Source organism: Drosophila suzukii, chromosome 3 (genome assembly GCF_043229965.1).
Source record: "Drosophila suzukii chromosome 3, CBGP_Dsuzu_IsoJpt1.0, whole genome shotgun sequence".
NCBI lineage: Eukaryota > Metazoa > Arthropoda > Insecta > Diptera > Drosophilidae > Drosophila > Drosophila suzukii.
The window spans coordinates 81,259,858-81,273,105 of NC_092082.1; the positions used below are offsets into that span (position 1 = coordinate 81,259,858).

At 44.5% G+C, this 13,248-nt stretch overlaps 2 protein-coding genes across 5 annotated transcripts; one reads left to right on the top strand and one right to left on the bottom strand.

Annotated features, from left to right (window-relative positions):
- The first annotated feature begins 178 nt into the window (after positions 1-178).
- On the top strand, positions 179-5,231 carry LOC108007606 (uncharacterized). Its single transcript, XM_017071311.4, has 4 exons — positions 179-484; positions 544-690; positions 762-976; positions 1,039-5,231. The coding sequence occupies exons 1-4, from the start codon at positions 305-307 to the stop codon at positions 4,379-4,381; spliced, it is 3,885 nt and encodes a 1,294-aa protein (XP_016926800.4). The 5' UTR covers positions 179-304; the 3' UTR covers positions 4,382-5,231.
- Positions 4,565-13,111, bottom strand: WASp (WASP actin nucleation promoting factor). Of its 4 annotated transcripts, none has more exons than XM_065866631.2 (7): positions 12,921-13,111; positions 11,429-11,604; positions 7,514-7,741; positions 6,825-7,451; positions 6,604-6,765; positions 6,344-6,547; positions 4,565-5,909 (listed from the first exon to the last, which is right to left on the bottom strand). In XM_065866631.2, the coding sequence occupies exons 2-7, from the start codon at positions 11,543-11,545 to the stop codon at positions 5,658-5,660; spliced, it is 1,590 nt and encodes a 529-aa protein (XP_065722703.2). In that variant the 5' UTR covers positions 11,546-11,604; positions 12,921-13,111; the 3' UTR covers positions 4,565-5,657. The 4 variants fall into 4 exon arrangements, with proteins under 4 accessions (XP_065722703.2, XP_065722704.2, XP_036673493.3 ...); XM_065866632.2 differs by lacking the exon at positions 12,921-13,111 and adding an exon at positions 12,345-12,493; XM_036817598.3 differs by lacking the exon at positions 12,921-13,111 and adding an exon at positions 12,288-12,416.
- Between the last annotated feature and the right edge of the window lie 137 nt (positions 13,112-13,248).

Sequence of the window (13,248 nt, forward strand, 5' to 3'; positions counted from 1 at the left end):
AAAGATTTTAACAAAATCTTTTCTAGACACATGGAAAATTAAGTTCAGATTTTTATAAAATTTAAAAACTTAAATTTGAATAATGTTAATTTAAAAATTAAAAATAACAACTGTGTACCGTAATTCGATATGAACCCATCAATGCTATCGATACCACATTGATTTTTTCCAACACTTTTCGTAGTGTTGAAAATGGTAGAGTGGAATAAACAAAATGCGAGTTCAACCTGAGATAAAACAATTAGCAATGCCGAATAGCCGTTGATAAAAGCTTTTAGAGATAACCCGCTAGGATCCGCCCAAGATGGATCGGTTCGCTTTCAAGATCGACGCGGCCCTCAAGGCGAATCTCTGCAAGATCTGTCGGCTGTGCGGCATTGACAATCCTGATAAAGTGCACATACTGCTGCCAAATGAGGGCAAACCCATCGACCTGGACGAGCCCAGTATGTCCCAGAAGATCTACGAACTGGTGGGCTTTACGGTGGGTAGCTGATCAAGTTCGTTCTTATCCAGGTGAACCAACGCCCTATCCCTTTGCAGGTGACACTGGACGACAAAATGCCGCAGACAATGTGCAGCCAGTGCGTTGATAAAATCAATGATTTTTATGAGTTTCGGGAAATGTGCTATGCCACCAATAAACAAACCAGAAACCTGCTGGGACTGAAGCAAATAGAGCCCGCAAAGGTAAACTCTATAAGTTTACTGTATTTAATAAATATGTACATAATTACTTTTTTATTTTACCCCCGCCACAGCTCATGGACTTTAAGCCCATAGTTAAGGAGGAATCTCAGATTTCTGCAGCAGCTGGCAAACGGGGCAGAAAACGCAAGGGCGACGATACCACCTGGCCAAGAAGTAACCTTATGGCCAAAACACAGGTCAAGAAGGAGCCATTTGTGTGGCACAAGAAGCAGAAGCTGCAGCCTCCACAATCGGCGCCCATACAGCCCAAGACAGAGCCTGAAATGTAACCATAATAAGCCTTGAATAGTACCCCTTTGGTTAATACCTTCAATTTTCTAACTCCAGCAAAGAGGAGCCCGCTGAATCGGAGAGCAGTCTTAAGGGACCATGGAAAAAAGTCGGCCGCAAGTCCATTTGCAGCGTTTGCGGCGAAAAGTTTTTCAGCAAGGAGCTGGCCGACGAGCACAAGAGTCTGGTGCATGTGCCCTCGATACCGCGCTACATGTGCAACGCGTGCAACCAGACGCACCACAATCAGAGCGACATACGCGCCCATCAGCTGTGGCACAAGCTCTCGAAGACGCCCTACAAGTGTCCCCTGTGCGATACTAGCGTGGCCAATGCCTATGCCTTTGCGCGCCACATGCGCGAGCACACACCGCCCACTCCCGTCCAGCTGCTCGTCCTGGACCGGGAGTGCCCACTGTGCAAGAAGACTTTCGTCACGAACTACTTCTATAACACTCACCGCTGTGCCATCCGAAAACGCAAGTGCGGCGGCTGCAGTCGCACCCTTAACACCGAAGCGGCCTACATGCGCCATGCCCCAACCTGCGCGAAGATTTATCTCAGTCACTCGAAGCACATCATGCCCGAGACGGTGACCAATGAGTCCCAGATGCGCATCACAAACGAGGTAGAGGAGGAGTTGCTGGGACTTCCTCCGGCCACCACTGTGCCGCCGGATTTCGTGATAGACGAGGGCATGCTGCCGGTTGTGGTCCTGGAACGCCTTTCATCGCCTCTGCTGCGGGCTTCGACTGGAGTCAATCAACTGGGTGCCACCAAGAGCAGAAATAGCGAAAGGGTATCGTCCAAGAATTACATGAAGCGAGTGGATCAATTGCTCAAGAACACGATAAGCACCCTGGTCAGCATAAAACATGAGCCGGAGGTGCACATCAATGACACGGGACCAGCGCCAGAACAGGCAGAGAGTGATCCCGAACCGGAAGGGGAGGATGAACCACCTTGTTTTGGAGACGATTTCCAGGCAGCTAACGATGACAGTGAAGAGGAAGCGCAACCGGAAGACGCACTGCGACGGCAATCCGCTGAAGCTACTGTTACTGCCCTTGCCAGTGACGATGTGCCCAGTGTGTCGGTCAAACAGGAGCCCCAGGACGATGCCTATGACAAACAGATGGGCGTGAAGCAGGAGCCTTTGAAACTTAAGCTTAAAATAACGAAGAACCATGGCAAGCTGAACTCTTCGCTCATAGATGATCTGGATGAGGCGGGGCTTGGATCTGGCAGGAGCAGCAAAAAGAAGAAGAAACGAAAGCACAAGGAGCGCGAGAAGGAAGCATCGGCGGAGGCAGAGAGCTGTCAAACAGAATCTCAGGATCAGCAGCCCGCGGTTAGGATCAAGCAAGAACCCGTTGATTATGCTCCTGAAGCCACTGTCATGACCACGATTCCCATGACCCAGTTGGAGAGCAATTTCAATGAAAGCGAACAGCACGAGGGAGAGGATGAGGCTATGGCCCATACTCAGGAAGATATCAAGCCGAATCGCATGGAGCTCGATCGTATGATGCAGATCTCACATGTGGCCAGTGGCGTGGATATGGCAGAAGAGGCAATGCCATTGGAGAGGGCCGAAGAAGCCACCCGTGACGGAACCCAAGCGGAGGAGCTGCCACAAAAGAAGTCTCCGCCTAAGGCGAAGGCCGTAAAGTCCACAGCACGCAAAAGCACTGGGGGAGCTCAACGCAAGGTGCAGACGCCTCCGAAGCAGATTCCTCTTCCACAGATTGTTGCTGTGGTTAGTGGCGAGTCGGCGTTTAAGATGATGCCGAATGTATCCATCAAGTCGGAGCCGCGAAATCTCGGCTATGGCGATGAGGAGCCCGAGGAACAACGAGGCGCCACAGAAGAGATTAATCACAACGACAAGATGGAGGAGGAAGATGCCTACATTCAAAGTTTAGATCTAAGAAACTTAAACGTGAAACAGGAAAAGGACTTGGATATTTCAGACCCAGAGGCCATGCACTGCAACGGATTAAAGAAGGGCGATGGGGGCGAGGACGATGGAAACGAAGACAGTGCCTCTTCGGCCGACGAAGCCGAGGAAGCCATGGAGGAGGACGAAGGAGTGCGCATCTATCGTGAAATCGAGCTGCCACCTTTGGAACCTCACAGCGAGCCGGAGGAGGCATCACTCAGGTTACAAGCGGAACCAGAGAGAATGGATACAGAGATACTAGCAGCTTTGCCAGCCGAGGGGACTCCACCGCAAACTCCGCAAAAACCACAAGAGCCTGCATTTAGCTTGGTCATAACCAATATCTGCAGTCAAGTCGTTTCGGAACCAGATGCAGCTCATGATGTTGCTTCAAACCGTGAAAATTCTCCGCCTTTTGCCAGCGAGAGCAAGTCTTTAGCAAATGAACATCAATCCGGGATTGAGAAAAGTACATCGCCTTCTACAGAGGTTGACTCCAACCACGCAGCTCAATCCCATGGAAGTCCTGTGGCTGAACCCCAAACCCACGCAGATGTTGCTGCTAACCTTACGCCCATTGCTATAGAGGCCCAATCTTCGGTGGATGCTGCCTCCATCCTTGAAGATGGAAATCGATCTCTTGCAGATTTGGGATCCGACCGTGAAATGCCGCTAACTGCTGCAAACGATGTAGCCACTCCCGCAGATTTCGCGGGACAATCGCAAGATGAGGTTGCCTCTCCCCATGGTGACGAACTTCAATCCTCTCACATTGCTATTGAAGATCACTCCCTGGCAAACGGTGGCTCTAATCTTAAAGAGTTGGCTGCTACAGTTGAGAATCAATACCCTTGTCCTCCTATTCTTGAGATGCCTTCCGTCGCTGTAGACGAGAATGAATCCCTCCCAAGTGGAAGTTCTGCTCCGCTTAACCCTGGAATTGATATACCTGAAAGCGTCACCCTTGAACCCAGGCATTCACACTCCCCCAATGAACCCTCGGAATCTCTGGAGAAACCAGGCAATGCAGACTCTCTGGCAACAGTTTCCCTCAACGCTCCCAAAGACAGTGAAGCACAGGCCACGCCTATGTGCGATACAGCTAACATAGACAATAATTATACGTGCGACGAGGAGCAGCAGAATGTGCTCAACCATGAGCTCTCGGAGCAGCAACACGCTCCTGTGGAAGATGGGCAGCTACTAGTTCACGAAGAGCAGCCGGCCCTACTGGAGGTAGTGCCACCGGGACCCTCGGCTGGGCCAATTGAGGAGACTGAGAACCGCATCAATGAGCAGCAGCAGGACCTGGACCAGGAGGAGGCACGGCCGCCCCGTTGCCAGGCGGCCATCGATGACTCCAATATCAACGAAATTGCCGAAAACAATAATAATGCCAACATTGAGCGCGAATTGCAAGATGACGCGCTTGGGGCTCAGGAAAACGTAAATCCCTAGACTACGGTTAGCTGATAGGCCATACCCAATATACAACTGCATGTTTTTTCTCAGTTCAGTTCAAAATTGTAAATATGTATGGATTGGTAAATCATGCTTTGGTAATTGGATAGAATCGGAGCTACAAAAGCCCGAGCGTATAATTTATACCATGAATTACGAATAAACTTTTTACGGATAGCATTAGTTTTAAGTTAGATATACACAACTTTATTACATAAATTAATGGCTTATATATTAGCATATGTAAGTAATATGTATTTAAATACATAAATCGCACAAAACTCTTTAGACATGCGTACATATTAATCCAAAATCTGATCCACATAAATTTCTCGCTCCGACAAGCTTATTGGGTTTAGTAGTTTCGAAAATGTCACGAAAAAACATACAAATACGTAATCTTGATTTAAATACAAACACACAGAAGAAAAATGACTACAAGTTTGCATTAAATGCACTCGAACTAAAAAGAAAATACTTATGAGTTACTAATCGATTGATAAATCGACTGGGTGTAACTGGATGTAATAGACGGCTTAAGCGGACCCATATGATCCCGAGGAAGCCTGGTGGTCAAAATGAATTGGATACATCGCCTATTTGATTGGTTTAGCCACACATATTTCATTACTTAATTATTATTTCAACAAGTAGTGAATTATTACTGAGCAAACTTGTAAATTTAGTATATGGTTAATTGCGGGCAAATCTATTAGTTTAAATATGGTATTTTAATAATTCTCAACTGTGGCTTTATTAAGCGTAGTCACAGTTTATTTTTCCTTTGATCCTTTCCTTTGTTATAGATTTATAAAATATATTCACTATAATAAATTTCTATCGCTCAGTTTACAGTTTTTCAGTTCGCAGACAAGGTGAATTTCTAGTTTTTCACAAACTCGTTTTACATTTTGGTGTTCTCAAGTTTTTGGCACAGTAGTCTGAACGGGGTTTGCAAAATTCACCCACATATATATTATTGAATGTGTATCGTTCATGTTTAATTGAGCAGCTTTATGGATATGCATGCAAATGTGATGCGAAACAAACGTAAGAGGGCAATTGCTGATAAAATTTCTCATTTTGTGATTATCCTTTAGTACTTTTTGCGTTTGTTAAACTCATACAATTAAATTAAAGAGGTATGAAAATTCACTAACAGTATTTACAGGGATTTATCTAACGATAAACCAAAATGCCAAAGCACGAATTAAATTATTGCTTATATTTGGAATAGTGTCTGCCTGCCCCTATCGTGTCATCCATAGCTCCCTTAGTCCCATTCGCCCTCGTTGTCTGACGACTCGGTCTCGTCCTCGTCCGAGTGAATGGCGTTGCCGCGTGCCGCCAGCGCCCGACGCAGTGCATCGGCCAGGGCGTCGGTACCGCCGCCGTTGTCGCTATTCCGTTGGCTGCCCAGCTCTCGTTCCTTGGCCGGCTTCAAAACGGTGCCCTGGCGGATGTCCTTCATCAAATCGCTGCGAGAATCGCCGCTGCCAGTGCTGAGAGCAGCTGTGTCCACTTTCTGTTGGGATAAGAAACAATTAAAGTATTATTAAAATTACTATAGTATACTAAAACACAAAAATATTCCCATTTAAAAATCTTTGTATAATTTACCCTGCACAAAAAAAAAAGAATTTTAAATTATGAACATACTTTAAAAAGGAAGTTCTATACTTTGCCATTTAAAATGGGTTTTTAAAATGTAATCATTTATAATATCTGCGCTTTAGATGTGATTAATTTTTATTTTCATTTGGTCATGTACCACAAACATTAAGAAAATTTGTTCCAATGATTATAAAAATGCCAAATTTTAACTGAATATTAATTATTTTTTACCATAAAATATTTTTACAAAGTTTCTATTAAAATATCTATTCATGATTGTTGAAAGAAATTTGTAATAAAGTTAGTGTTAATCATAATGAACCAACTAACCGCCCGTTCACTCACCTTCAGTTGGGTTCCCTTGCGTATGGCGTCCATGAGTGCATTGCGTGGATCTGGAGCCGCTGGAGCGGCGGGAGCTGCTGGCCGGGTTGCTTGAATGGGTGCGTGCGTGGTCGTGATGACGGGGAGCTCTCCCACTGGCATGGGCGGAGGCGGTGGTGGCGGCACCGCTGCTGCTGCTGGTGGTGGCGGTGGTGGTGGTGGGGGCTGCCATTAAAAAGCAATTATTGGTTGTCCATTTTAATCGGGACAAGATGACTTACCGCTACGACGGGCGCACTGACTGGCGGCGGCGGTGGTGCGGTGCTGATGGGTGGTGGCCTGCTAGGTGGTGGAGGAGCTCGCGCGGCGCCCGGCACAGTGACGGGCACCGGTGGCGGTGGCTGTCTCGCCGGCGGCGGTGGTGCAGTTCTTTGGTTGCCATTCTGAATTTAAGGATTAGTTGAAATATATGGGAGTTATATTAAAATTACAGAAAACTTACAGAAGGATGACGGGTTGGCACCGGTGGCGGCATGGGAGGCGTTGTTTCTGTTGGGGATTCCACGCTATCCTGCTTTACAGATGCCAGGACATTGTTGCTCTGTATAAAATCGTAGATAAAGGCTCGTGTGTCCCGATCCTTTAGTTCCGACTCGGAGACACCGGCCTTTAGGAAGAACTCGTTCAGCACCTGGTCGTTCTCGTTGCCCGTGAGATCGAATCCCTTGTTCGCATCCCATCCCACGTGGCTAATGTGCACAAAGTTCGTCGGCTGGCTGATGTCCGCCTTGGTCACCTTGCGCTTCTTGTCCTTCGCCTGGTTTCCCATCCCAAAGCTGCTGGACAGGAAGTTCTTCGATTGCGCTGGCGCCGGCGTCAGGGTCACCGAGTTGATCTTGTTGTTACGCAACTGAACGCCATCTGTGGAGGATAAGCCACCCTGCATGGGCGGTGGCCTGGCCGGCTCCCGCTGCACTGGAGGCAGTGGAGCATTGGGCGCCTGTTGGCTTTTCTGCCGGTTGCGCTTGTCCTGCCGCTTCCGGTTGCGCGTCTCAATGGTGGCGTCCACAATGTGAAAGAACGAGTCGCACTCCTCTTCGGAAACAAAGTTAAGTCCCACATGACCATCCTGAAAAGAATTTATAAAATATTAGATACCTTACTTGAAATAGAGTTGGAAGAAATACTTACACTGCCCTCGAAGGTAAGGAGGAAAGGCCTTGACTTGACCACCTGCATGCCATCGTAGATCTCGTGCTCCCAGATCAGCTCGTTTTTGATCAGGCAGTAGGCTCGCATGAAGTAGGATCGTATGGCGCTATCCTTCACGAAGCAGACGACCCCAGTGTACCGCTTCTTCCAGTGGGCATGGGCACTGCCCTCCGTCTTGTAGATCTGCACCACGGCGGTGTTCAGTGTCTGAAAGTGGAGCAAGCACAGAGATTGCGTTACACATCCAAAATTATGACCATCGATAGAAAGGCGATTATCTAATGTGGCCGAACAAAAGCCTTCCAACACCTTCAGTTTGCGCCTCATTTGAATGCAACTATCAATCCAAAGGCAACGACGACGACGACCACGAACTGAATGAACTGTCGCGCTCGAGCTGAAAAACTCATCTGACTTTCGGTTTCGCTAGTTTCTGGCCATCGAGTCGATGGCCCCCAGTATGTGTTAACTCTTTTGAATACCGATTAGCCTGGCCTGGCCAGCTCTTGCAGCAACTGCAACTGGGAGTCGAATGGATGGCCAATACCGCCGCCGCTTAAGATGGGGAGCACGTAGCTCCGGTTGATGGAGGGCGTAAGTCTATTCGGTGGACATTAGTCTAGTGGATACCTCTCCGCCGATCGGTGCGAACATTGCTGAAGTGCAACGGAAACCCATAGTGTGCACAGGGAAAAATCAGATCTAGATCTGTTCTATTCTAAAAAGAATTTGCAATATTCACTTTCAATCGTGTTTGTTTCAAAAAGTCACATATTAACAAACATTACATCAAAAAGACCAGGCATTTTGCCTTTAAATTGTATTTATTTTACAAGTTCCCATAAATATACTAAGCTCTCTTAAAAATAGGAGATATATGCACTTTAAAAAGTCTTTGTTTTTAAAGGTCCTCTAATTAAGGGTTCCTTTATCAAGAACAGTTTCTTCTTAAATATATATAAAATAATATTCGGATAACAAAGTCGGAAATTAATAAGTTAGTATTGATAAAGAATTTTTTCATGTGTGCCCCTGTGTGAACGAAGACGTCGTTTATGACCCAGACAGGAAATGCTGGCGACAGATGGAAAAGTGCAGGATGCCACAAAATTGCCGCATGAGGACACTTGCCAAAGTTATAATATAAAATAAGCTTTACCGCCAGAAAAGTCAAGGCAAAGCGCCCTTAATTTCGAGTACATTTTCCCAGCAAGGACACCAAAATTACTTGTGCTTTTTAAAGCCCAATAAAAGTGAGTGTGTGATTTGTGGCCCTAACATTTGGCATTTGCCCGAGGCCAAAGAGTGACCCTCGTGGCTAATTGATGGCGTTGATCCAAAAAAGTTACGTGCTGGTAATTGAAACACTGCAGCTGAACAGCCGAACAGTAATGGACATTAGAGATGGATGGATAGATGGATGGGTGGATGGGCAATGGCCATGCAGAAGCGTTTGCAGCTGACCTTTGGCTCAAATAAAAGAGAAAGAGACATTGACGAGCCACTGGATTTTATATAGCTTTGGATTTGGATGTTCATGCTTATGTGGATGTGGATGTGCTTTCCAGCCCACACACATTCACACAGCGCACAACTTGTATCTGAATATCTGGCAAGTGCGAAATTGTGAACATTTGAATTTTTATTGGATGCTTAGCTTTGGCTTTTTACTCGGCAAGCTTGTGTGTGGACATACATAAGTAGCATTGTAAAAATGATGTCTTGCCTTCTACGTACAAGCTGCTGTTTCTTTTGAAAAGCATTAAAATCGATGGAAAACCAGCGACAACAAAAAGTGGTCATTGCCACCGAACGTTTAGCCAACAAAAAGCGGGTTAAAAGGGGGATGGGAAGGAGCTTAGCGGTAGAAAAGCACCCATATGGGCCAAGCGGTAAAATACCCATACGCCCTGTGGTCAATTTATTATGTGACATCAAAAATAAACATTTGTGTAGCTAAATATAGATACCATTTAATTCGCAGATATATTTAAAGAATGTCATTGCTATTTCTAGCTTTTAAAGAAATATATACAATGATTCTTTACACTTTTGCTACTTCCGTTGTTTCAAAAATTCTTTGGAAAGTAAGCGAAATACATTAATAATTAAGTCATCAGCCTTAAAACTAACAAAAGCCAAACATAAACGTCAATTAGAAAGTCCGGCTTTTGCAGAAAAATGCGTTGAATAAGTGTATACAAATAAATGCGGCAAACCACAATATCAACATCGGGTTTACTAAGCTGAAGCCTTGAGTGTTATCACACGATGAATGTGAGACTATGTCATCCACTACAAAAGGCTGGGAGTATACGATACACGGAAAATAAGATATATAATGACGATTGACATTTTTTACAGTTTTTTAAAGGCTTGGTCTTGAAAAATATCAGGTAATCTTTTTCTTTATTTAAGAGAGCAGGGCATTTCGAAAAATTTGGGATTATCAATATAATTTATAGACCCCTGGACAACATTATTAAAATTGTGACTCTATAAATAGTATTTGTGGTCAATAAACGAATTGGAAAAATATGAAAAATGGTAGTAAGTGAGTTTGTTTTTTCTGCGTGAATATGGAGGGGCTAACTACCTTAACCAGCGGTTGGCTGCATTACTTTGGCCGGGTTCAAATGCATTTGGAAATGTTTTGTCAATGGAAAGTTGCGAATTAGCAAAGCGTGAATTGCGAATCGAAATGAGCGATTTTCTCATGTTGTGCACACCATAATTATCCGCATAACGGCCACCGTTAAATGGTCACATTCCAAGTTTCCACTCCAATTTCAGGGCATTCTTATCGCACTTGGCATTGGCCGGTGATTCGCATCGGGCGGATGGATTGATAAGATAAGGTTCCACTGTAGTTGGGCACCAAATAACAAACGACTTATCGCGACCCGATGAGGCAAAGAACCCAAAGGCTCCGGTTTCTCTTTCATTTTGCACCAGCATTTGCTTTGGCACACCAATAAAGTGAGGAAAATGGAGTAAAAAATAAAAACTAATCAAGAAATGCAAACAATGGCGTTTGTAGCCTATCAATGCGGCTTGAGCCATTTGCCGATAAAGTACTAAGCAATGATAGGTAAATATTAGTAACGCCAACAAAGTCTAACGAATTGTTCTAGCAACACTGCTCAGCACAGGAAAACCTGTATTTACTTAAATAAGGATTCAGAGAAGGAAAGAATTCAAAAAATATTTAATTAATTTATGTAATACAGATATGGCTTACATGATGGCATTATGGTTCGGCGTAAAAAGTAGTTTGTTTTCTTTTATCTATAAGGACAATAAAACAGCTGTGTAATAATGATTCATGTTTTTTTTTAAAAGCAATATGAGCATTAATTTGAATGGTTATCTGCATTGAGTCAAGTAGACTTCCTAGTTATAACAATAAATAAATCATTTAGTTTATAACTTTAAGACGAAAGCTACTGAGAGTTTTAAAGAAGGCAATTTTAAAGATTTTTAAAACAACAATTACTGTTTTTAAGTTGAAAAATAGTTTGGAACCTCTTAGTTTTTGACTTGTATAGAATTATAATAAGTTCTCGAGAATTTTCAAAGGTACTTAAGTTTCCGCTCCAAGCCAACAAATGGGACAAGAAACCATTAGATTATGTTAAGCAGTGTGCCAGTGAAATTGGGTAAATAAGCCAGCAACAGCTGTCGACCGAACGACCGATGATATAGGGTTACAGAGGTTCTGCGAAGCGTCGAATAATATTCGCACATGATGGGCGACGCCACTTGAGCCGCAGGAAGTGCTTCATCAAGCTCTGGGATTTATTCGGCGAGGGCGAGGGAGGAGGAATTACAATCGTGTCATTGCCTAATTATTAATCACCCCCCGTTAGGCTATTATGCATCATCACCACTCACCTGACACTTCTTGCCCAGCAGCCTGAAGACGGCTTCGTTTTCCTCCTGGGTGAGCAGCGTGCTGGCGGCATTGACCTTCGCCCGCGGACCGTCCTGCGACCTCATACCGCTGCTCATCTGGCCGGAGTCGATGGATCTGGGTCTGGAGCTGGATCTGGGGATCTGGGCTGGTTTCCCTGCACAATACGACACAACACGCATGTTATTGTATGGCGAAAACAATACGCAAATGAACAAAAGCTAAATGTATTAATTTAATAACACAATGCAGGCGACCTCGAAAAAAAGAAAGATGATGACAATAAAGGCACTCAATATTACAGTCGAACTTCTATGGGTCGAACACAAGTTGGGAGATTTTGAGTTATAGAGATATCGAGATTTGGAGTTACATATTTCGACAGTGTATTGAATAATTAATTCGTTTTACAAATAGAGGGGTTGAGTTATGGTATTTAAGATATATTGGAATTGAATGGTGTTGTTTTAAGCCGTATTATTGGAGTCAATCTTTCATAACCCTTCGACGGAAAAAGATATTGATTGAACTATTGTTTTTCACAGTGTAATGAAAACAAAATTGTTTTATCTATAGATGGTTTGAGTTATGGATGTTGGACTATGTTGAAATCGAAGAGTATTGTTGTTTTAACTGAATTATTAGAGTTCAACTCTCATAACCCTTTAATGATTTATGATAAATCCATATCAACTTTTGTTTTTCACAGTGTAATGGAAATAAAAAGTTTTGATCTATAGGGAGTTTAAGTTATGGAAGTGCCACTGTATGGAGAAAAGATCAACAACTTTCGCATTGGTATTTTTGGGGTTTCGAATCGATTGGTAGTATTGTCTTTACGGTTTTGAATGGTTTTTTAACCCGAATTACGGCCAAGAGCGCGAGCGAGCGAGAGACCTGCGTTGGCTATGACGATATAGCTGGTTATGATGGGGCTGCGAGCGGATCGTATCGGATAGGTTGAGTCACTGTTCCCGAGAGTTGGAAATCAGAAACAGTCAGCCAGCCAGCTGCGTTCGAATGTGGGCAAAGCCAAAAGCAGTGGCAGAAAGCAAAAGCAAATGCGAGCCAAACTCTTCGAAAAGAGCCCTTATCTTGGCGAAAAGCACTGATTAGGTTTGCGCATGTTTCTGTGATACATGCACACTGGTCTGGGTTATTCAACATTTGGCATTTGGCACTCCATTTCTACGCGCAAATCGAAGATATGTGACAACACCTGTCCGTTTCGCCAGGTGGGGTGAAAATGTAAATAGACGCTGCTGCTGATGGAAAGTATGTGGATGTGTAGATAGATAGGGTGTGGGTCCGACGATGGGGTCTCGTCTGGGGTCTCAAGGTCTTTGGGGGCTCGGTGCTTGGAGCTTGGGTTTCCCATGTGGGGGGGTCGCCCATTGATTTTTTGCGTTTATTTTCGTGCACTTCTTCACTCTTTTTTCATTTCGTTTCGTTTTTTTCCCACACAACACACACCACAAAATCTCTGCACGCTGCCTGTAGTTTCTGGCCCTGCGGACTCCGGGTTCTTTATCGGGGAGGCTCTACTGTACGCGCGTCCGCGTCATCGACTGCATGGTGTTGAAAGCGAGCTCGTTATTTTCTCCGGGAAGATTCGTCTTTTCGCGGACGTACTGCTAGTTTGTTTATTTGGCACTCAGCTATTCTTTATCGAATATCCATGGCTTATTTTTGGTATATACCAAAACACAATTAAAAATACCAAAACTTTTCCAAACGGTAACACTGAAATATATGGAGGGTGTCTTAGCTATTATAGCAGAGACACCGTCCTGTTTGCAGG

Coding starts and splice junctions, on each gene's coding strand:
- LOC108007606 (XM_017071311.4), top strand. CDS start 305: ATGGATCGGTTCGCTTTCAAGATCGACGCGGCCCTCAAGGCGAATCTC. Junction 485..543: donor ACGAACTGGTGGGCTTTACG/GTGGGTAGCTGA, acceptor ATCCCTTTGCAG/GTGACACTGGACGACAAAAT. Junction 691..761: donor AGCAAATAGAGCCCGCAAAG/GTAAACTCTATA, acceptor CCCCCGCCACAG/CTCATGGACTTTAAGCCCAT.
- WASp (XM_065866631.2), bottom strand. CDS start 11,545: ATGAGCAGCGGTATGAGGTCGCAGGACGGTCCGCGGGCGAAGGTCAAT. Junction 7,742..11,428: donor TGCTGGGCAAGAAGTGTCAG/GTGAGTGGTGAT, acceptor CTCCACTTTCAG/ACACTGAACACCGCCGTGGT. Junction 6,766..6,824: donor TGCCAACCCGTCATCCTTCT/GTAAGTTTTCTG, acceptor CCTTAAATTCAG/AATGGCAACCAAAGAACTGC.